The 23,396-nt window shown below is 43.1% G+C and overlaps 1 protein-coding gene across 6 annotated transcripts in view; it reads left to right on the top strand.

The window, feature by feature from the left end:
- Positions 1 to 23,396, top strand: part of UNC80 (unc-80 homolog, NALCN channel complex subunit) — a 167,209-nt gene that overhangs the window by 139,447 nt on the left and 4,366 nt on the right. For 5 of the 6 annotated variants that reach the window (XM_036420736.2, XM_036420737.2, XM_045575411.1 and 2 more), the window contains 10 exons: positions 2,135 to 2,258; positions 3,173 to 3,298; positions 4,299 to 4,422; positions 5,830 to 6,036; positions 9,064 to 9,248; positions 9,891 to 10,056; positions 10,970 to 11,149; positions 14,761 to 14,899; positions 16,822 to 16,878; positions 23,061 to 23,142. In XM_036420736.2, the coding sequence (XP_036276629.1) occupies positions 2,135 to 2,258; positions 3,173 to 3,298; positions 4,299 to 4,422; positions 5,830 to 6,036; positions 9,064 to 9,248; positions 9,891 to 10,056; positions 10,970 to 11,149; positions 14,761 to 14,899; positions 16,822 to 16,878; positions 23,061 to 23,142 (1,390 nt within the window). The remainder of the gene's footprint in view (positions 1 to 2,134; positions 2,259 to 3,172; positions 3,299 to 4,298; positions 4,423 to 5,829; positions 6,037 to 9,063; positions 9,249 to 9,890; positions 10,057 to 10,969; positions 11,150 to 14,760; positions 14,900 to 16,821; positions 16,879 to 23,060; positions 23,143 to 23,396) is intronic. The other variant, XM_036420741.2, reaches the window with a different exon arrangement.

Genomic DNA, 23,396 nt, shown 5'->3' with positions numbered 1-23,396 from the left:
CAAAGTTAGGGTTTGTCCATGTTTAAGGTGTTGGATCAATTAAGAGTTGAAGGACTGGATAGAAAGTTTTTTGTTTTGTTTTGTTTGTTTTGTTTTTTGGAATATGTGCATAACTAATTAGATATATGAATGCATAAGTAGCAGGCTCTATAGTTGAAGAAATAACATTTTCAAAATATTTATATTTGTCTTGAAAAGTCTTGTAGTGTCTAAGCTATTGCATTCCTTATCTGACACAAATAAGGAATTTGATGTGTATCCTTCAATTATTTTTGAAGTAAAGCAGGATATGCCTTGGAAATAAAACAACCAAGGAGAGAAGAAAAATCAATTTGATGTTCAAAGAAATACTCTATTTAACATGATATTTTAGGTTACCAGTGTAGAGAATTGCCAAGCTTTACAATAGGCAACCAGCAGCTTTAAAAAATTCTAGGGTTGAGAATAAACACCTAGTTTTTAACTTTTCGCCTGATTCAGGGGTGCTCAATGGACATTATTATCACCTAATCTCCATTCCGTGGCCTGAAATGCCCATTGGTAGCCTCCCTCTGAGCAGATGCCTCTGACCCAGTTGACCTGAGATCTAGCCCAGCGTGGACACTCACAGCCATAGTGAGCAGATAGACCCATTGATAATGCGAATAAACGTTCTAACTCGGAATTTTCAAGTTTGGGTTAGTGAGAACACTTTCTGTCCTTCTAAACCAAACCCGAAATCAGTGCAAGCCTTGCCTTGAGAATGTGTAGCATTTGTGGTCAGAGCTTTTCCAGGTTTTAGCCTGGGCTCCTCCTCTTTCATACGGCCATAGAAATTACTGAATTTGTTTTAAGAAAGACATGGAAAGATTTTACTCTAATAATGGTTTCTTCCTATATTACCTCATGATGACGAATGCCTGTGCATTGTATTGTCAGTGGCATGAAAATACTTGCTTTAAAGCACTCCTATTTTCTTTAGTGGTCCCAATAGAACATTGGTGCCTATCGGCAAATGACCGAAGTCTTGTAAGTCTTACAAGAGTGTAGCAAATAAATTATTTTTCTTAAATAATTTTGTATCTAAAGATGTTAAACATACCCATAGGCTGACTCACTTGTCCTATAACTAAACCAATTACTAAAGACATTGTGCTTTCTAAAAGTAGATTTTGAGATCAATACTTAGACTTGGTCAATTATAGGCAGTCTTCTTGGGATGCATGCAGTGAATTTGGGATTGCTTTGGGATTAATTTCCTCAAGCAATCTCAATGCAACAAGAGTAATGTTGATTGAACCTGTCCTGTAAGTGACTCAGACCTCATGAATGTCAGTATCTTCCTGTTTATGACCATTTCCATTTTGTCATTGCAGAGATCTCATTTTGGTAGGAAATATAAGGCTAGAAATTATATCCGGGATAATATTTGGAAATAGTGTTGATAGCAGTAAAGCCCAACCTATTTATCTGGCATGGCAATTGCAGTCTGGACTGACTTTTATTACTGAAAAATCCTGTGTTCATTTAATTGGGTCATGTGTACTGCCTTTTACATTACAAAAAAAAAAAAAAAAAAAAAAAAAAAAAAAAAGTAGCCAAAAAGCATCATTTCTTAGGAGGACAAGAAAGAATACTTTTTAAATAAACTATTTTACTCTAATGTGACTTTTTTTGGCAGGAGTTAGGCCATAAAAATTCAATTAATAGTAGTCTGGTTGGAAAGCTGATGAGCTCAACTGCACCCTCCTAAAGAGATTTCAGAAAGACAGCCTGGGGTCAGATGAGTTCAGTTGGGAGTACTTACCCCTGTGACGGGTTTCCGAAAATGGTAGTCTCCTACCCTCTCTTCAAAGTAAAAGCAGGGAACTACAAATGCAACCCATTCATCCTCTCTGTCTTTTTCTTCGATAGATTTTGTCTCATTAGTCCAGTGGGGCCGGAGTGCCCCCACCACACTCTCCGTGTCTCCTTCCCTTCCCAGGGTGCTCTGTGCTCTGGGAACACCTGGGTAAACCTCATCCCGGGTGAAGCGCTTTGCTGTCTCAGACACCCATCCCGTCTTAGATGGCATCAGCATCACTGTCTCGTTCGCCGGTTTCAAACCGTCTCCAGAGGGGAGCCGCGCGCTAATGGCTCCTGTATTGTGTTCCAGGCGACAGGTTGAGTGGGAGCCTGCCAGCAATTTGATTGAAGGGGTTTGTTTGACACTGCAGAGGCAGCCAATCATATCCTTCCTGCCTCACCTTAGGTCACTGATCAATGTCTGTGTCAACCTGGTGAGTAGCCACGCGGCAATCTTATGACATTTTTTGCACCATGTAACTCTGCTATTGACTTCTCTGGATTGAAGATTTACAGGTCAACCACTTTGTGCCCCTCCCTACCCACGGAAGCAGGCGGCTCAGGTGACACTGACAAGAGTGAGGTGCCTCTCAAGGTGGTGCGTGGGGAGACACAGGGGCCCACCCCGACCCGGATGGGGTTTTGGCGCGCTGCTTCCCACACGCTACTTTGACAGCTCGCCTCTTCGAGTTGCGCTGAGAGTTGAGGGCTGCCAGTTGGAGAGTGGGGTGGTGGAGACCACATGATCGGCTAGAGATTGAGATAGTCTGGGATGGGGGAACTTAAAATACAAAGAGAATTTTTCTTTTCTTGTTTTGGTGCAAAATGACATCCCGAGTTGGCCAGTCTGGGATTTATGTGGAGACACAAATTTTGCGTTATTGATGTAATATCTAGAGTCGGGTCCTGACAAGGTTTTGTACAATGTGGAAACTGTGTCCGAGCATTTCATTGAATGGGATCTGCTGCTTAACTAGCTGAGCAATAGATCTGTAGCTGGAATGCCTAGTGCAATAGAGCTCTTGCCATCCTCATCGCTGTCAGTAATGGCTCCATCCAAACAAATGTTGACTACATTCCTTGGAACCCACAGGTGAGTATGTCCAGTCTCCTGATTAGAACAGTGTACGGGCTCATCTCTCATTATTGACATAGTTAGCTGCAAACAACATTCTACAAAACCTTGGCTGACTCCAGACATTACACGCCTTCGGGAAGGCGACGAGAACAGATTGACAGTAACATGCCCAACCTTCAAATTACTATGATCATTGAATGACACTCCCTTACAGTGGTTGCATGAAATTGCAATAGTCAAGGCTGGTCATGTGCTCTGTTTGTATTTCAGGTGATGGGAGTGGTAGGACCTTCCAGTGTTGCTGATGGATTACCCCTTCTTCATCTCAGCCCTTATCTCTCACCGCCTCTGCCCTTCAGCACAGCTGTTGTCCGGCTTGTAGCATTGCAGATACAGGTGTGACTGCCTTACCTGTTTGTCACGCTCATTGAGCTGCTGGTGGAGGCACCGGATCGTGGTGTTCTCCTTTTGGTTTCTGCAAAGGCTGGGCAAAACCTGTGAAACAGAAGTGTGAACATCTCCAAACCGCTTTTACGGTCTGGAGCCTCAGCCCTGAGCTTGGCCCTCAGTTGTGCTTCTGTAATTCTTCTTGAGATCTCAAAAATAGCAGAGTTGTTCCGTCCTACCATAACCTCAGGAACCACGTCGGTCATTTAAAATGTGGCGTATATGCCATAGGAAAATAATGGTTCTCAGATAATCAGCATACGATTATTAGTTAAAGGAGACAGTAATATTCAAAGTCTGGTCTTAAGTTATTTGTAGAAAGAATGGCAATATACAACTGATGTCGATGGATAAATGACCCATTCATTGTCTGACAGCCACGCTTATTGGTCTGTCATCCAGAGAATGGGAAGATGATAGGAAAGAAATTAAGCAAGAACTGTGGCTCCTGTGCAGAGGGAAGCAATAATATCCCTAAAGCAATGCACTTCGATAATTTGGCTATAGAGATCATTTCTTTCTTTCTTTCTGTATTACCTATTGCCTCCTGGCATGGAGAAGGTCTTATGTGGGGGTCAGAGGACTTTTAAATGACTTCCAAGGGGAACAGGTGGCAAGTTCTCATGTTCTTCCTTTCCTTTTGTCTTGAAAGTATTTATTGGTGGACCCATGGAGAAGACGAATGGGGAAATATGGTTGTTTTGCACCAGACCATAATTTTTCATTTAATATTCAAGACATTATTGTTTTTTAGGTATATAGCTCTCAGTTATGTCAAGCAGATAATGGTAAAGTATCAGTTTTGAGTGAATCTTGGATGTCGCACAGATGACAATTGAACTCAGTTTACAGGAGCAACCAGCAGGGAGTCACCATCTCGGTCATGCTGTATTGAAACAAAAGTGGGTATGGGGGTCAATTAATCTTTTTTTCTATTATTGCTGCACAGGCTTTAAAAGAAGATTTCCCTTTAAGCCATGTGATCTCCCCATTCACCAATCAAGAGCGAAGGGAAGGGATGCTTTTAAACCTACTCATCCCATTTGTGCTCACAGTAGGATCTGGAAGCAAAGGTCTGATTAATTTAACTAAAGGAAATTTATCATTGTTTCATTGTCTTAAATGTCAGGCTTTATTTCCCATTCTTTTTCCCAAAAAGGCCATCACTGAAGTTGATCTGAATGATTTAAATAGGGTTGCCTTAGGAAATAGATTTTTCTTCATTTTCCATTTAGCTACCCTAGGTCAAGGCTTTCTCTGCTCCATTTCTTAGAAGATCAGTAGTATTTAAAATCACTTCGTACAGAAAAAATCAGGAGACCGTTGTTTCAATTAAGAAAATGGTATTATTGAAGTGTAGTATTACACTGGCCAGATTATTATGATCTCTGAACATATAATAATCTGGCCATTCAGTGCATATCCTATATAATAAAAGGCTAATATGCAAATTGTCCCCTTGACCAGGAGTTCGACCAGAAGGCAGGCCGGCCAACTGCCCATGTCCCCTCCCCCTGGCCAGGCTGGCTGGACCCTACCCATGCATGAATTTATGCGCTGGGCCTCTAATATATCCTACATAATAAAAGGGTACTATTCAAATTGCCCTAACTGTGAAACAACCGGGAATAACCAGTTGCTATGATGCCCACTGACCACTAGGAGGCAGACGCTCAATGCAGGAGCTGCCCCCTGGTGGTCATTGTGCTTCCACAGGGGAGCTCCACTCAGCCACAAGCCGGGCTGATGGCTGCGAGCACAGCAGGTGGTGGGAGCCTCCCCTGCCTTCTTCACAGCGCTAAGGATATACGAATGAAGCTTAGGCCCACATCCCGTGGGGAGCAGGCCTAAACTGGCAGGAGGACATCCCCTGAGGGTCCCTGGTCTGCCAGAGAGATATCTGACTGGTAGCTTAGGCCCCATCCTCTGGGAAGTGGGCCTAAGCCAGCAGGTGGACATCCCCTGAGGAGTCACAAACTGCAAGAGGACTCAGGCTGGGCTGAGGGACCCCCTGCCCTGAGTGCAGGAATTCGTGCACTGGGCCTCTAGTATAAACATACGAATTGACAGGTGAATGGGCTGTGAAACCACTGCCACTGGGGTTAGTGTAATCCTGCCACTACCATTAAACGCCAATATAATTTCATCACTCTTCCTTCTTGGGAGGATCTTTCTTTTAGGAAAGTTTATATCAAATGCGCAGACTGTACATTATGCATATTTGAGCAGAAAAAGGAAAGGCCATGGACATGGTAGCAGGAGATCTGGCTAAGAGCACAAGCCCTTGGGCACTGACCGTGGAGCAAACAGCACCAGGAACCCTGGTCCGTAGGAGAAGCTATATATACTTTGTGGGGGAAAGGCCCGCACGGCTAGTCTGGAATTGGACAGAGAGCTGAGTTGTTCTGTGTCTGATGTGGAAAGTCTACCTGGTGACTTGCTTTTCTTGCCACTTCCCTCTCCGGAACTCTGCCCCTCAGATAGCCCGTGGCTGGAGCAGCCCGAGGTGCAGCTGCTTCTGCAGACCGTCATCAACGTGCTCCTGCCTCCGCGGACCATCAGCACGTCCAGGAGCAAGAATTTCATGCTGGAGAGCTCCCCCGCCCACTGCTCCACCCCGGGGGACGCCGGGAAGGACCTGCGCAGGGAAGGGCTGGCAGAGTCCACCAGCCAAGCGGCTTACTTAGGTGGGTTCTTTCTCCATCTCCCCTCCTTTCTCTCTCTGTAGGTGCACAGGTGTGTGTGGAGGTCGGTATGCAGGTGTATGCATATGCATACACATACCTCCGGAGTTATGGTCCACTTTGACTCAAAAAAAAAAATATTTTTAGAGGCCCCCCATCAGGAAAGTACTGAAAGACTCCCCTTGGGCACGTAAGAAGCACCACCCTTTGTAAAGAGTCTGGTTTCTGTCAATAAACACATATCCAAACACAAGTCTATTCATATCAAATCGCTTGGTCATTTCTGTAGGAGCGTCTGGGCCTGTAAGGAAGGCTCCAGCAGTCAGAATTCCTCCTTGATGACTAAGCATGAGGTCACTAATGAGGTTACCACCCGTCACTGTTATCAGATGGAGACTCAGCCTAGTGTAGGAAGACATTGCACTACTGGTGGGATGTACTGGTCTGTCAGCTGTGTGAATGCAGCCCCTAGAGGTGGGCAGCCTACATCGTGGGCAGCAAGACATAGGCCCTGCAGCATAGGATGCCTCCTACTAGCTGTTTCTCTTCCAATATCATCTTAAATCTCTATCTCCATCTTCACTCCAGGGATCTGGCTCTCCCGTAGCCTGCCAGATCCCTTCCCCTCCACTCCTGCTTTCCCATTACCCCGTCCCTGCTTTTCACTGGATCCTGACCCATGCAATCCTGGAAAGCCACTCTTTGGCCCTGAATAACCCAAGCCAGGAGGCCAAAGACCACTCTTACCACAGCACTGAGAATCAGGCCAGCAGAAAATCTCAAAAGGAAGAAGTTGAGAAAATCTTGTCTGACATTTTTCAGTTCATCAAAGCAGAGATCTTGGTGAGGAGTATAAGATGAACACGTACACACCTGTATAATCAGGGGCATGGTGTTGGGAATGTGTGCGGCGTATGGGCTGCATTATAGAGGGGTTGTGTTTGAAAAATGATGTGATTGACAATGAGAATTTAAAAAGGATAAACATGGAAGATGCATGTGCATAAGACCTACCCACATGGGGGCTTTGGTGGCAGAGGCACGAGAATACAGGGGTCAGGTAAACTCCAGAATCTGGGACAGAGCCCTGGGTGGGCTTTGGGATTAGAGAGAATGCGGAGAAAGAGGGCTGATGTCTAAGATGAGGACAGGACAAAACACGTGACTGTTCTTACTTCTCCCACTGTCCACCTTCTTAATGAAGGCAGCGCCTGTGGTCACTCTGCCAAGCTCCTGCAGCTTTATTTTAATTTTATTTCGACATTTATTTGAGCGTTACTGTGCCCTCAGAGGTGTTTTCTGTTCTTTACATTATCATCACATTGCACCCTCAGAGCACCTCTAAGGCAAATGTGTCATTTTATTTTTTTAATTTTTAATTTTATTTTTTATTTTTATTTTTTTATTATTATTATAATTTTTATTTTATTTTTTTACAGAGAGGAAGGGAGAGAGATAGAGAGCTAGAAACGTCGATGAGAGAGAAACATCGACCAGTTGCCTCTTGCGCACCCCCTACAGGGGATGTGCCCGCAAGCAAGGTACATGCCCTTGACTGGAATCGAACCCGGGACCTTTCAGTCCGCAGAACTACGCTCTACCACTGAGCCAAACCGGTTTCGGGCAAATGTGTCATTATAGGATAAAGAGGCTGAGGCCCAGAAAGATGGAGTAACTTACCTAAAGCCACACAGTAAATACGTGGCAGGTCCGAATTTCAGGTCCAGAGTTGCTGCTCTCGGGCCCTGTGCCATTCTGTTTGTGTGTGGGGCTGATGGAGGAGAAGGGGGAAGTGGGATGGCAGGAGCCAGAACAGGCCAGCGGGAACAGAGCAGTCAAAGGGCCCCCCGGGACCAGGGCAGGGGAAGGGCAGGGTCGCTTTGTGATCGTTGGTTTGTTTAGTTGCGGGAGAGGAAGTGAGATGAGTGGTTGCTGTGAAAAGGGAGGAAGGAGGAAGGTAAAGAAGAACCTTATAATATCTCACCCTGTTCGTAGGGCATGGTTTTCTCCTAGAAATGCCCTGAGGAGATGGGAGAGGTGTGTGTGACTCTTGAGGACTTTAGCAGTTGGCTGTCTGTGTGTCTTTCAGTTGCCGAGATGGGTCTTCAGTCATGACCAAGAAGGCCCAGGGCCCCTTGAGGGCCCCAAGGCAGACTCTGGGGGGAGGGCTGTGGCCAGCCAAGCCCCCACCCGTCTGTGATGTCTTTACAGCATCCTGGTTGGTCCTGACACAGTGGAATTCCCCTTTGGGGGGCTGGGGGCGCGGAGATTATGACATGGCTGCCAACATCTGGGAAGGAAGAGATGCTGTGAAAGAAATCCAGCAGGGCTTAGCAATAGACCTGAGCGCCATATGGAGGTGGGGGGAAGTAGGACTTTTTTGTTGCTGTGTTTCAATCTGGAAGGACATACTCCCACTACTTCCGTGCCTACTGGTCACCCCCTCGGGAGCAGTTCGGGGTGGAAGGATTTTGTTGTTTTAACCTGGTGCATTTCTGCATGGCTTGGTTTTACCTTGAATAACAAGAACATATTACCGCCGTGCTTAAAAGGAAAATGGTTTAGAACACTCATGTTTTAACTGAGGATGTGGGTGATAGGCTGGTATTACCAGAACGCCGCCAGGACCACATGCTTGGAAAGCAAGATGGTGTCCACACATCATGTGTGTAACACATGTCCCCTCCCATTCTGTGAACGGCTCTGCCATGTGTTTTCAAACACAGTACGTCCATGCCCCTAAGAAAGGTGCCTGTGCTCTCCGAGCAGAATGAAAACACGACGTCTCCACACACATGTGTGTCTTCCGGTCAGGACACTCTGGGGGGCTCAGGGGCATGGGCAGGTGTTGGAGATCATGGAGAGAATTTGGAGATTTAGGAACGATCTGATGCGCTGCGGGCGGTGGGGTGGGGCGGGCTGGGGCAGGGCGGGGAGGGGTGGGTGGGGCGGGTGGGTGGCAGCTGGCTGAGGCCAGGGCCCCTCCAGAGCTCCGGCCAGCGGCTCAGTGTCCTCTCTCCCCCCGTGAAGCTCTCAAGGTGATCCTGGTGTGCTTCGAGCGGCAGCTGGGCAGCCAGTGGTACTGCCTGAGCCTGCAGGTGAAGGAGATGGCCCAGCGGAAGGTGGGCGGGCTGGCCCTGTGGGACTTCCTGGACTTCATCGTGCGGACCCGGATCCCCATCTTCGTGCTCCTGCGCCCCTTCATCCAGTGCAAGGTGCGCCCCAGCCTCTCCTCCCGGGAGCCAGCTGCTCTGCCCACTGAGCAGCACTGGCCATGGCCAGCCCATGGCCAGTTAGCAGGGCCTGTGAAGGGCATGCTGGGGGAGGAAACAGCTCAGAGGTGCAGCCCAGAGGGTCACGTTTCATGTTAGACGGACCTTCACCGTCTATAGAATTTTGCCTTCTCCTCGCTCACTTCCTCCTCTTCCCTCTCCTCCCCCCCCCCTCACCCCCCCAAAAAAAATATTTTGACCCAGAGGAGTGATCTAGAAAAAATGTTCTTTCTTCAGCGGCCTGGCTGCGCTCTGGTTTTAAGTAAACAGAGAAAGGTGAGCTAGCGGAAAGCGTGTTTGTCCTCTGAGACCCTCACCATTCCATTCCATTTCATTCCTTTCTTCTTCCTTTTTTTTTTTTTTTTTTTTTAACCTTTTATTCTTTCCACGCCCTGATTTCCTGGGGCGGTGCTTCAAAGGGATGTATTGATCCAGCACTTCCGTGCCGTGCTACAAACTCCACAGGGAGAACCTTTATTCGAACCCCTCAGGAGCACCTGTGGGACCAGGGCGGCGCTCGGCCCATTTCACAGATGGGCAAACTGAGGCCCCGAGCCTCTCCCCCCCTCTCCCCCTCGCTCCCAGCTCCTGGCCCAGCCGGCAGAGAACCACGAGGAGCTCTCCGCCCGGCAGCACATCGCCGACCAGCTGGAGCGGCGCTTCATCCCGCGGCCCCTGTGCAAGAGCTCCCTCATCGCCGAGTTCAACAGCGAGCTGAAGATCCTGAAGGAGGCGGTGCACAGCGGGTCAGGTGAGGGCCCGGCTCGGCTAAGAAAGGCGCCTCTCTCTCCCCCCCTCCCCCCGGGCCAGTTGGAGGAAGAGAGGGTTGAATCAGAGCTGGCAGATGAGGAGACACTTCCTTTATATTTTTCAAAATGTTTTATTTGGGAATACATTGCTTTCTTTTTATTACGATGATGATGAACAGGTTGCGGAGGAAGAAAAATAAATCACCTGCCACTGGAGGGCAGTCCATACCCATAAGTGGAATAGTCGGTGTGTGGCTTTTTTTTTTTATTGTTGCTTACAAAGTATTAAAGACAGAAATTTTGACAGGTGCAATCTTGGTGAAATGTCCCACAGAGCCATTAAAATATTCTTCTTTATAATAGAAGAATCTGACATAGAACCTTGGGGCAGGGGGGTGTTTTATAAATTGCAATTTCCGGAAAAGGAGGCTAAGAGAACAGATTGATTATATATTCTGATTTTCTTTTTTTTTGTGAGGTTTCCATCAGACAACACATTTATTACTTTTATACGCTTGTGTCAGGTGAGGTGTGTTTCTCAGTAAAATCTGCCAGGCTGGGAAGCTGCAGTTCATGTCAAAATTAATTTGCATCCTATCCGCCTGGGAAAATGAAATGGAAACACAGTGAGAGAGGAAGAAGCAATGTCCCAGCATTTCATATTGTTGGCAACTTCATGCTCCCACCGGCAAACTATTCCGTTTATATCAGTGGCCAGTTCTTACTTTTTACTTAAAAAAAAAAAAAAAAATGTTCTCACTTCCATGTGCTGCTTTGTCTTAAAGGTCCTTCGTCTGGGACACACCCTTTAACTGACTTTTCTTAAAAACTGTGAGCACTCAGGGCCGAGTGTGAAGCAGGAGGGTGTGCCCAGTGTCCTCACCGGGGTTTCCTTTGGTCCCCCCCCCCCCCCAGCCTACCAGGGGAAGACGTCCATCAGCACCGTGGGCACGTCCACCTCTGCCTACCGCCTGAGCCTGGCCACCATGTCCCGCTCCAACACGGGCACCGGCACCGTCTGGGAGCAGGACAGCGAGCCCTCCCAGCAGGCCTCGCAGGATACCCTGAGCCGCACCGATGAGGAGGACGAGGAAAGTAGGTGGCCCCTCAGAAGCCGGCAGGTGGGGGTGGCGGGAGTGATAGGGGGTTGAGGGGGCACGGCTTGGCCATGCCAATGAGGGCCTGGGAAGGAGTTCTGCCTTTCCAACCTTGTCAGCGCTGACCCCCTGGGCATCTCACAACAAGGATGTAAAATGGAACTGTGGCTGGTTCTGTGATCCCTGCAGCCTGCTCTTCTCACACCTTTCTTGATGTCCTGGGTCATCTGGGGGGAAATTCAGGCAAAAAAGTAAACCTTCGCTTTGAGCTCAGATAGTCAGCTGTTTGTCACTAGCTCTTATTGAGATTGTGCTCAAGTAACGAAGCTCCTGGCCGTCTTGCTTAGAGGGTTGATCCCCTCAGATGATTCCACGGGGCACGGAAACGTGAGCAACGCATACGTTCAGGACTCAGAAGGGATCAGTCGGCTAAGCTGCCTAGAAGTGAGCCAGCCTGCTGTCTGGAAGGAATACTGGTGACTGAAAGAGCCCTGAGCTTCTAAGGCACATGCTTAAGATTTGTGTTAGGAAATGGGGGGCTTCATAGGAGTAGGGTGCTTTTTTTTCTTTTTCTTTTTTCTTATTTGTTTTACATTCATGATAATTCTGCATTAGTCTCGGGTTTTAAAAAAATAAGAGGTGAAAAGTCCCATTAAATACCACTGTTGTTTAATGTTTTTTTAATTGCATTGATTGTTTTCCAAGTGTTTTATTTTATTTTATTTCTTTATTGATTAAGGTATCACATATTTGTCCTCATCTCCCCAATCCCATCCCTCACCCCTTCCCACTCATGCCCCCACCCCCCTATTGTCCTTGACCACTGGTTAGGCTCATATGTATGCACAGAAGCCCTTTTATCCCCACACTCCCCTACTTTCCCTCTGAGATCCAACAGTCTGACCCATGGCTCCTTGTCTCTGGGTCTGTTCTTGTTCATCAGTCTATGTTTTTCACCATTTCCCCTAGAAGAGTGAGATCATGTCCTACTGGAAATATACTTATAAGAACCGAAAATGAGACAAGCAATAATGGTTATGCTGAAAGGCAAATTCCAAGTGTGTTTTAAATACTGATGTAACATTTATAGTGAAGTCTGCCATCAATGAATGCCTTAAGAATGAAAACAAAATCTAAATCTTTGACCAGAGCCCCTTCAGAGCAAACCAGAACAAAAAGCCCCCTCTGAACTAAATTGAATGGAGGGAAGGAAGGCTGTTGACAGAGTTTTGGTTGATTAAGAAGAATGAAAGTGCTTTAACAGCCTACTAGAGTTGGAATGGGTAAGAGAGGAGAAGAAATAAATGCTGTGTCAAAACACTTACCAGTAATGTTGTCTGATTTAGTTTCAGAGTTAATCAGATAACAAAGTGATAGTTATATTGTCCTGCACCCAACCTATCGGCATACTTGTTTCTAACGCACCCTGGTCATTGCTCATTGAGATATTCCTTAAAATATAATTAGGGAAATGTTGGGGGGGGATAAACAATAAAGAAAATGAAATGAGAGAGATAAGGATATCTCTCTCATTCAAAAGCAGTTTGAATATTTGTTAAGTCCTAGGAATAGTTCAGGACTTAAAGTAATATCTATTTTTCATTAATGTTTGATGTAGTTTCTCAGCAGACTTTGTTTTGTTTTTTGTTTTTGTCTTTTTTTAATGATGGAAAATGATACATCCTGTCTTTGGAAGACCTAACTATATTTTGCAGGTACCCTTATGAATCAGCAGATGACTAAGCAATATGTCTTCTCTACTCTAGGGGCATAAGAGTAGAGAAGACATAAATGGAGGCGTTGTTGACCAAATGCCAATACTCACACAGTGACAAGTGTGCAGCTTGTTGCTAATATCCTGCTCTCAGATACCACAATCCTCCCAACGAAAGCAGGGATGCTAACAAATGTTGTAGTGTGATGTGAGTGTGTATTGAATTATATGAAGTGGGCTATGAAAGCTAGAGGGTTGATTGCTTTGAATTAAACTGTTGTTTTTTGTTTTTTCATTTAATCATCAAACCTGTTTGAAGATCTAGCAGGAACAGGGAAGTAAGAGAAGGATATGTTCTATGCCCTCTAAAATCTTAGAGGGCTTATAGAGGAGATAACGTTTTCTCTAATGGAAGAATGGAAGGTAGCACATGATTCATCACCAAACAAAATATTGAGATGGATATTGAGGGTGTGAGTGTTAAGTGATATATTAGTTTGAATAAGGGGGCGGCGAATCAATAGGATCTGAAAGACCTTTGAATCACAATTCTATCCTACCACTTTTTTCATTATTTTGGAGGCATATTTGCTAGTTTGTGTCTCTGTACATGCACCTAAAAAGGAAATTTTATTCTATAATAAGAACCAACTTCAACCATCATTATATAGCAAATTAAAATTTGTAGCACTTTCCATATTCATTATCTTGGAATAAAATAAGTTTCATTAGAAATATGACCAGCTTGACATATTTTAAATAAATGATGTCAGATGACCTTAGATGATAGCAAAAGTTCACCAAAACTCTATATTAAACAAAATCTGTTTACTGCTCAGTGACAAACAATGTTAGCTCACTTAGAATGAGGTCACTTTGTCTAAGCTAACTTTCACAGGAATCTGAATACATTGATTTCTGCTTTTATGGAGAAAACAGGACTGTGTGCTTAAAACTTAAAATTTAGGTTAAAATTATTTATGAACTTTTAGGTTTTCAGAAATAGTTTTCAGAAAAAATATATCAAATAGTCTCTCAGCAGCCTAAAAATCATGACATGTACTGAATTTAGCATTTGAATATCAAAGAAATGTACTTGATTCTTTCAGTAACAAAGTTCCTCATTTACTCCTGAAATGTTTAAAAAATTATAGTCCAGCTTTTCTGAATATACAGATCCCCTTGATTTTCACAAATAATCTATTTCTAAAAATGTACAGGAAGTTTATATTTACTTCATGAAGGCTGTTCAAGGCCTGCCGAAACCGGTTTGGCTCAAAAGATAGAGCGTCCGCTTGGGGACTGAAGGGTCCCGGGTTCGATTCCGGAAAAGGGCATGTACCTTGGTTGCGGGCACATCCCCAGTAGGGGGGGTATGCAAGAGGCAGCTGATCGATGACTCTCTCTCATCGATGTTTCTAACTCTCTATCTCTCTCCCTTCCTCTCTGTACAAAATCAATAAAATATATTTTTTTAAAAAAAAAGAATTGTTAGTCGCCCCTTTGCGCAGATTAAAAACAAAAGAACCGGATGGTCTTTTGCTATGTGTTTTCCAGGATGTACATTCTTTCACGTAGCTTTATTCTAGCTAGGTTTTCCTCACCCGAATGAAAGCCCTACTTCAACTTGCAGTTCTATTTCCATCCTCAAGGTGGCAGTGCTCAGTAACTAGAGGCTGAGCTGTGAAAGTCCTATTTTATACAAATAGGAAAGGTGTTTCTTAGGACCCCAGCATCTTAGCTTTTAATCTGTACAAAGGGACGAATGATCGTTTCCCTTCAGAGACTGCCGTAAGGTTGTATGCAAGCCAAGGATGGAGCCCACATGCACATTTGGGTTGGGTTTCGTGGCCCATGCCATGGTTTTATAACGCCCTGTTCTTTGGCCCTTTCAGATGACTCTGTGAGCATGCCCAGTGTGGTAAGTGAACAAGAGGCTTACCTTCTGAGTGCCATCGGAAGGAGGAGGTTCTCCAGCCACGTCTCTAGCGTGTCCGCACCTCAGGCTGAGGTGGGCATGTTACCCAGCCAAAGGTAAAGAGCCACGGATGTCTTAACACTCTGCATTTGGGGGAAAGGGAGAAATCCTGGAAATTCGCTCCTGTTGTTCTGAAAAGGCTGAGAGGGAAGCAAACAATCAATGTTTATAAGTGGGCCATTGTACAGGCAACAATTAGCGGAGAGTTTTCTGAGCCAGGGCTGTAAGAGGGATCTCAATTTCTGATCCAAGCATCGTTTCTCCTTTAAAATGTTCCGTAAATAGACACATGGTCTTCTTTCAAATGACATTCTCATATTTCTGATATATAATTAGCTAAGCTAATAATGAGGACCTGGCAAGGGTAGAGGGCTAGCTTGACATATTTGGTAAAGTTTAGACTTCTGTTATGTCGTCAGTATTCAGTTGGAGTTAGTGATGCTTAACCAAGCAGAAAAGGACTTAGGCTGCTACGAGTGACCTTGGGCAGGTCATTTAACAAGAACCCACAGTTTTTTCCTCTGTGGAATGAGAGGTTGGCTAAGGCAATTGTTAAGTAACTTCTCTATCTATAGTCCCATGATTCCGTGATTAAACCCTTTGAAATACTTGGTTTGGTGTTCTTTGCTTCCTAAGAATATACTATAAGATGCCCTAAAACTATAAAGTCATATGAGCAGTTATTGGTAACTATCAATATCTTTAATTGTTAGCAATATGCAAGATTCCCTCAGGAATCAAATAAAACTATCAATTTATTTAAAGTTTTATTTAAATTAGGGAATTATAGGAATTTAAAGTAGAGCTTTTGTTGTTGTTGTTATTGTTGTTATTTACCTAAAATAAGCAGGCCCATAAATTCCCCTTGTACATATCTGTTCAGGGGTTAACTCATTTCCAGGGAGAAAACCTGTTTTAAAAGATGTATTAGAAATTTAGAAAGATAATCTGATTACCCACTTTGGGCTTGAGTCATGTTTTGGAAGGCTAGTGAAGGTAATAATGTCTGTGTGCATTAGGGAGATAGGGCCTTTTTTTTTTTTTTACACAGAGGCTATTTTTACAGTGTACTAGATTAGTTCAACGATTCCTTGGAGGCAGGCACTCAGTGTTTCTAAATGATTTAACAAGTATTGATTGAGTACCTCATGGGTGCTTATAAGCTCAGTGCTAGACAGTGAAGGAAAGAAAAGCAAAGTATGACACAGTTTCTGTTCACAGATCCCAAAATCAACTGCATCCACATAAATCAATAAGTGATTAACTTATTCTCTCACCAACCTGACAGGTTTCTTCTTTTGCCATTTACAATTCAGTCACTAGAGGATGGAGTAAGGAGGAGGTACATGGAGTTCCTTGCGGATTTTCCAGGGTTACCTTTCTTCCATATTTTTTTTTTTTACTTGCCTTTTCATTGCAAAATTAGCAGTGGAAGTTGGGTTCTTTCTTTCCTTTTCTTCGTGGCATCAGTTCCAAGAGTTTGGTTGTGGCAGTTTATGGTAAGTGGTTTCTGTGTGATGGATGATATCACTGCACACAGGAAAGAAGCAGCAGCCTGGCCAATGAAACGTCACGTACATAAGACAGGCGAAAAACAGTAACCACCCAGGCAAATGGTAACCGAAGGGATGGTAGTTTCATCTTGTACAGACTCATTCTGCGACGTGTTTCAGAGCCCACGTTTTTTATATGGAGCTCATTTTAAGTCCCAACTCTCGGCCAATCAACAGATCACTCCTTTGAGAGTCGTATTCATCCGAAGTTCCTCCTCTCCCCATTGCCTTGAGTCCTATGTCTTGACAAACCCAGCACAAGGTGAAATGGTTGACTGTCTCCTTTTCCTTCCTTGTTCTGTTAAATTTTTTAATTTCTTTTTGGTTCTTGGAAGCAGAAAAAATTGCATGCCTTTTTTCCCTTTTTCTTTCATTTGTTTGCATTTTCTTTCCCTAAATGCTTCATCTCCCTACCCCTCCTGCAGTGAGCCTAATGTCCTCGATGACTCCCAGGGCCTGGCCGCCGAGGGCAGCCTCTCTAGGTACAGTGTCAACGCTACCTGTCTATTGGTGTCTGTGCTGGGAAACTATCTGTTCCCTGTCGCCTCTGTCTCTCTGTCTCCTCTCGCCCGTCTTGGTATCTATTTCCATTTCTTGCCCTTTGTTGTTCATGAACACACAAGCCTGGAAGTCAAAGGTGTAGCCTCCTTCATTTTCAGCTGTAGAGCTCAATCACAAATGGCCTAAAAAGCTTACCAAAAAAGAAAAATCTGTGGAGTTCTTTTAGGGGCTTGTCCCATGAACATCTAAAATGTTTGCTATGCCAAATGTTAAATTTATCCCATTTAATCATCCCGTCCCACACTGATATTCCTTAAGAAATGTTGTTTGGAAGCTAATTAATATAATTCCCCATCATCGGGAACCCCCTTATTAAATCAAGACAGATCTTTTAACTGATACCATGAATGGTAAGATAATAATGATGTTCTGTTAAGAGTAGCAATATAAACACAACTTACGTAATTCCCTCTCTTGGATGCATGCTATGTGGCAGGTTATTATAATAGGTTGTTCAAATAACACTTACATAAAGAATGTCTGTCCCAACATAAAGATGACTCCAGAACTTGCCACGAAATGGCAGACACAAACATTTCTGAGTAAGGCAGAGAAGTCTTATGGTGCAAACAATATACAGTCTTGGCAATTGGTTTAAAGCTTCAGGAAGGGGGCCTGCACCTTTAACACTCAGATGCACCACGTCAAACATTCCTAATCTTGTGCTGTTGATTCACACCTCTCAACTAATCCTCATTAAGGGAAATGCTTCTTGTTCATTCTACGATTGCCATCTCCAGAGAAAACATCCCCTTTCAGGTTGGCATTGCTGAGTGAGTACAAGCCACCGCGTTTATTGCTTTATCACAGAGATGAGGAAATGTTGAGAGGCCGTTCTCGTGACAGGTTGTCCTTTTGTTTCCTTTGCATCTTGTTCAGTTTCACATTTTCTTCTACAATTGAAAATGAGAAATTTTACCCATCATCAGGTGTACCTATTTATGTATGTATGTATTTATTTATTACTGGACCCATAATTCATGACATTCATTTGTGTTTGCGAGCCCTTGCCTCGACAGATCAGTCTGTTATTGGTGGGAAACATGGACCTGCCACAGAGAGCAGACTTTATTCCACTGTCAAGAGCTTTGGGGACGCGGAATAACAATACTGTCCTCGACACTGTTTCCCTTCAAAGCACGTGAAGAGATCAGAACCAAGTCTAGCACCGTGAACCCGGCTTTCAAAGAATGCATTTGTTAAACGCTTAGTATTACACGTCACACTGGAGAACCTTGACTAGGATATCATTCCAGTGGCCTCCTGAGAGGAGACCGTGTTACATTAGCCTTCCCCTTGGCCAACTTTGTTTGAGGGCTTTTCTAAATCAGGACAAATTCTACTCTTACCGAGTAAAATACTAACTAGTCCAGGGTTGGTGAGAGAAGGCAGGAGTTTGAATGGACTGTTAGAAACTCTTCGACAGATTTGGCTCTCTCTAGCAGGCCCTCGGTTCAGATGACTAATCCAATCTGCCCTGGGCCCAGGGTCAATGGGAATAAGCCCGAGTTCTTGCTACATGAGACTGGTCCAGAGCCAAAACTGTAGACTTTATCTGCAACTGAATTAGTCAGTCATGTCGGGGCTTTGATGATTGTTTTAGGTCAACTGTTGTTGACCTGTTGTTCCTATAACTGTTGTGTTTTAGTACTGGGTGCAGCCTAGTCACCCCAATTCTGTCGTGGTCCTTAAGAAACTGGAAGATGAGGTATCCCTTTGGGTTCTAATTATATTAAAGTAGAGGCATTCCACCAGCCAGTAGCACATCCACCTTTGCCATACACCGCAAATCGTATCTCTTAAATTTCATCATGTCACCAAGTTCTCTTTGGAGGAGAGGAATGTTTGGCATTTACTAGGAGGTGGGTTTATAAAGCAGGACAAATGCTTGTTATAGATGGTTTGCAGGCTTTCTTGTTTGGGGCATGAAACTTCTTATGCTCCAGACTCTTAAAGTCCTAAAGAAGTAACACGGCCTGAACAATGTAAATCACATTCAGCACATACTGAGCGCTTAGGATCTAACATGCATCCAAAGTAGTTCTAAGGAAAAATCTGGCACCAAACTTAACGAATATCAGGAAGCATGACTGTGCGAGAGTAATACACTCACGACGTTCTTCTAGCCCCATATTTTGGTTAACTTTCTGGGAATTTGCTTTTGAAAAAACACTTGTTTTAGGCAAAGTGGGCAATGTGATATAAAGACTAAATGAGGAAGAAACCAAGATGGTCTGATGAAAAGATGGGGGGAAGGGGAGGGGAGAATAACAATTTTGCAGACCTTTTGAAAAGTTCTAAATTTTTTATAAATCTGATTTATATAAAATATATGTATTTTTTTTTATTTTAGAGAGAGGAAGGGAGAGGAAGCAAATCATCACTGTGAGAGAGAGACATCTATCGGCTGCCTCCTGCATGCCTCCTGCACTGGAGATCAAGCCCACAACCCGGCATGAATCAAACCATTGACTTTTGGGTGCATGAGAGGATGCTCAACTATTAATAATTGAGCATACCGACAAGGGCATAACTGATTTATTTTAAAGATTCAAGACAAGAAAAAGCACCCTGTTAGAAACACTACCTATGGAGAAAAGATTCTTTTTTTTAATAAATTAATAAATTGAAGTAATATTTCTTGGAAAATTTATCTTCTGTTAAGAATGTTGCTCTTAAAGGTATAGAGACTCCCTGGAGATGTTCCCTCCCTGTGCCCACCCCGAAACAAAACCACCATGGACCATAGTTCTCCAGAAAATTATAGACATACCTAAGTTTATTCAAGCACTCAAGTCTGGATGCTTATACTTGAGAATTAGATTTTGTTTGGACATGTTAGAGGATTTTTGAAAGGCAGGAATTGACAATCTATTCTAATTTTTTTCAAAAAGAGTCTTCAATTCTATTTGATTCTGTAAGGATCATTTTAATTACAGTGGAAAATAAGAGTGCAGTTCAAGTTTCAAAAAGCTTCTGAGTGAGAGAAAATGAAAATAACCTATTTAGTAGAACCTATCTCATGGTCATGCACATTTTCAAAGTATAAAAATTTAGCAAGTAGTCTCAAAATACAAAGAAAAAAATTAAAACAACTAAAAATGAAGATAAAAGCAGTGAAAATACTACTTCATTTTCTGTGTGCCAGTCTCCTCACCCATGGCTTCTACTTAATTTTTTTATTCATAAGATATATTTCAATCCATAAACTTTTTTGTCATTTGGAATGAGTAATATTAATTTTTATTATATGACTGAATAGCCCCTTGTTTAACTATTCTTTAAGAAATACCATTAGTTACTGGTATATATCTCATTAGAAAGTACAAACACATTTATACACTACAATCCAGCCATCATACTGAAACAAGGGAAAAGAGGTAATTTGTGCCAAAGTCATCCCTCTAACATTGCCTAAATTTCCGTAGCTTACGAATGCCTTCCTTCCATTTTGAGTAAGGCGTCTGGCTTTTGTGACCTGCTGAGTCACACCAGTTCTGCTAAGCCCCAAGCACTGGCTTCTCTAAAAGCCAAATTCTGCTATGGTTTGCCACTGTCATGTTTTTCAGTGACTCAAAAGTGCAAACCATGATTTTAGCTTCCACTTAGAAAGTTTTATTTGTTTTTATCCTTATTGTTTTGCCCTTTTATTTAGCAAACGAGTAGAAATGAGCCGTTTCTTAGTCCCAAGAATAAAAATTTCAGGAAGCCAATTTTCTATAGAGAGGTGCTTGGGGCCAAAACCTTGGTCTTTTCCTGGTTAGTCTTAGTATTAGACACCTCTGGTCACACATTGCAAATCCTACAGATGAAATATTACATGATGTGGAGAGAAGCTAAACTGAAACTACTTCCTACATGCTCTATACACTCATCTCTGATGTGTGCATTCCATTGATGAAATGCTGCATCGTTCACATAGGACAGCTGCCCACCAAAGCGATGAACTTGACTTTTTTCTGAGAAATAAACCTCTCTATCCATAGAGAACATTCTGGTGCTTAGTATGATCCTCCCGTGGAATTATCATTGTGAAATTACCATGACATTTTGACATATAACACTTTCTGAGTAATTTGCATTTTTTCTTTTCTTGCGACATTTTTCCCCTCACACTCTGAATGAAAAGAGACAAGTGGACCGCCTCAATTTCATTTTTTCTGCCCAATTTTTATCAAAACATTTTATTACCCACTCCCTTTTAGTGTTCTAAAAAGCAATAAACTCAATACAAACATCAAATGTAAAACAAGGAAGCATGTTATAAACATTACTTTTCATGTTCAAACCATCTTACATCAACTAACTTCTTTTCTCTACCTTAATGGGAGGTAGGTGGTAAGTATGATATTAACCTCCCTTTATGGCTAAGGGAATGGAGGTAACATTTAGATGTCAATGAAGAACCCATTCCAACGAAAGCTTTGCTTGGTGTTTGGGAGAAAATTGTTTGTACTTTTGTGTGTGTGGTAATTGAATTCTCTTTCCAATTTATGACACATGTTAAAATGTATACTTCATAAGGAGATGTCATTTCAAACATGCCAGCAACATAGTCTGGATTATTTATCAGAATTTATTGCATTGTTCCACGGGGGTAATTTTTTCTGCCTTCTTAGAAAGGTCATAGATGGTACAAGGTCATTCATGTATAAAAATAATGTACTTTGCTCTTTTGAACTTGATATTTAGAAGAACAAGAGAGTTTTAAAAACTTGTTTGGGGGACTCCTTATAGAATTCTGTATTTTCTATCCCAAATGGTATAATTATTAGATTATTACATTCTTATTTCATAAAAAACACTAATAAAACTCCATTTGGGAATTATTGATTTTCTTTTGGTGGAAATGTAAGACTTAAAAAAATTGACAGATGTGCCTGTATCGACCACGTCACGATTAACCAGTTGTTAACACAACATGGAAAGCATCTGATTGTCCATCTAGACACCAGTTCTCCCTACAACTACCACTAGGTAGTTAGATAGCTCATTTTTTAAAAAATGAAAATGAATGAATATAGTCTTTCTCTTTTTTTTCCTGGACAGTTGCTAACTCTGGATTCCTCTGTGGCATATTTGACTCTAAAAACTATTTGTAGATGATTCTCCTTTTGCAAAGGCAAAGCAGAAGTTAATTACCCATAAACCAAATAATCCCATTGGCATCATCCACAGAATTACAGTGTTCTCTGGGGCATAATGCATCTCTTTTTTTTTTTTTTTTTTTAACTCTGCCATTATAAACACCTATTATACATGCATGCAGAATGATAAGGGATCATGGACCCATGACAGTATTTTCAGCTTCACCCAATACTAAAATAGTGGCCATTACCAGTAGTCATTCTGCATATAAAATACACACATACACAGCAAATTTGGGGGGAGCAGGTTGTTGCTTTTATAAACTGCATGATATGTTTCAATGCAGCTCCTTGATATTGATCATTTCTCTTCCGAGTTCTACTGACAGATTAATTACTTTGCCAGCCTTTTAAATCTAAATTCATTTTTTTAAAAGAACAAAAAACAAAAACAAACAAAGGAAACACTTGTCTGCCCATGTGGCTATTCACTTAGTCACAGAGACTTCAGGCTGCAAACATGTGCTGACTGTGCCCCTTCACCCAAATGGATTCTGTGTCTGATGTGTTTGATATTCGTCCATCTTACTTTCATTTAAATTGAAATCTTTGAAAAGGTGTTCCCATCCATGTGGTAGAGTTGTTTGTGTGTGTTCGTCACTACCTTTTTCCCTCCCCTTGGGGAAAAAAAAATTGAGATTAGAATATGACATCTCCAGCGTTTTGGTGGCTTCCAAACCAGGGGTGTGTGATCAAACCCATGTTTTGCTGAATGGCAGCCATAACACCGTGATTGAAAACAGAATCTCAATTTTGGGAACTTGGAGCTACAGAGGCCTTGTCCTTCCTCCCAAAGCTTTGAAAACTCCCATCTCAGGGGTTCTTGCCCAACCTTCCTTCAAAGATAACGGTATCTTTGAAGTGACTGTTTCGTGTAAGTGACTTGGGCTAACACCCACCAGAGGACGATCTTCCGTACTGTCTCCAGGCTCTCTAACACTGTTGGTGCTTGGCAGGGTGGCAAGTGTGCAGAGCGAACCTGGACAGCAGAACCTCCTCATTCAGCAGCCACTGGGGCGGAAGAGGGGCCTGAGGCAGGTAAGCAGACCCGAGAGGGGCAGGAGAGTCACCCCATGAAGTGGAAGCTCTGTTGAATTTTGGATGTCCGTGTATGTTGAGATTACATTTTGCCTTCTTCCCACCCAAAACAAGCAGTACAGAGCACATGTAAAGCATGGTGAGTTCTTGAGCTCTCTGAGGGTTTTTAGCTCCTCTTTCAGCTCAGGTTAACGGACCTGATGGCTTGGTGAAGTGAGTAGGCCTGTACTTCCATCTGTCCCCTCCCCAGAAGC

The sequence above is a fragment of the Pipistrellus kuhlii genome, unplaced genomic scaffold (genome assembly GCF_014108245.1).
Source record: "Pipistrellus kuhlii isolate mPipKuh1 unplaced genomic scaffold, mPipKuh1.p scaffold_m20_p_7, whole genome shotgun sequence".
Lineage (NCBI taxonomy): Eukaryota > Metazoa > Chordata > Mammalia > Chiroptera > Vespertilionidae > Pipistrellus > Pipistrellus kuhlii.
The sequence above is the reverse complement of the archived record's forward strand: the minus strand, read 5'-3'. Positions and strand labels throughout refer to the sequence as shown.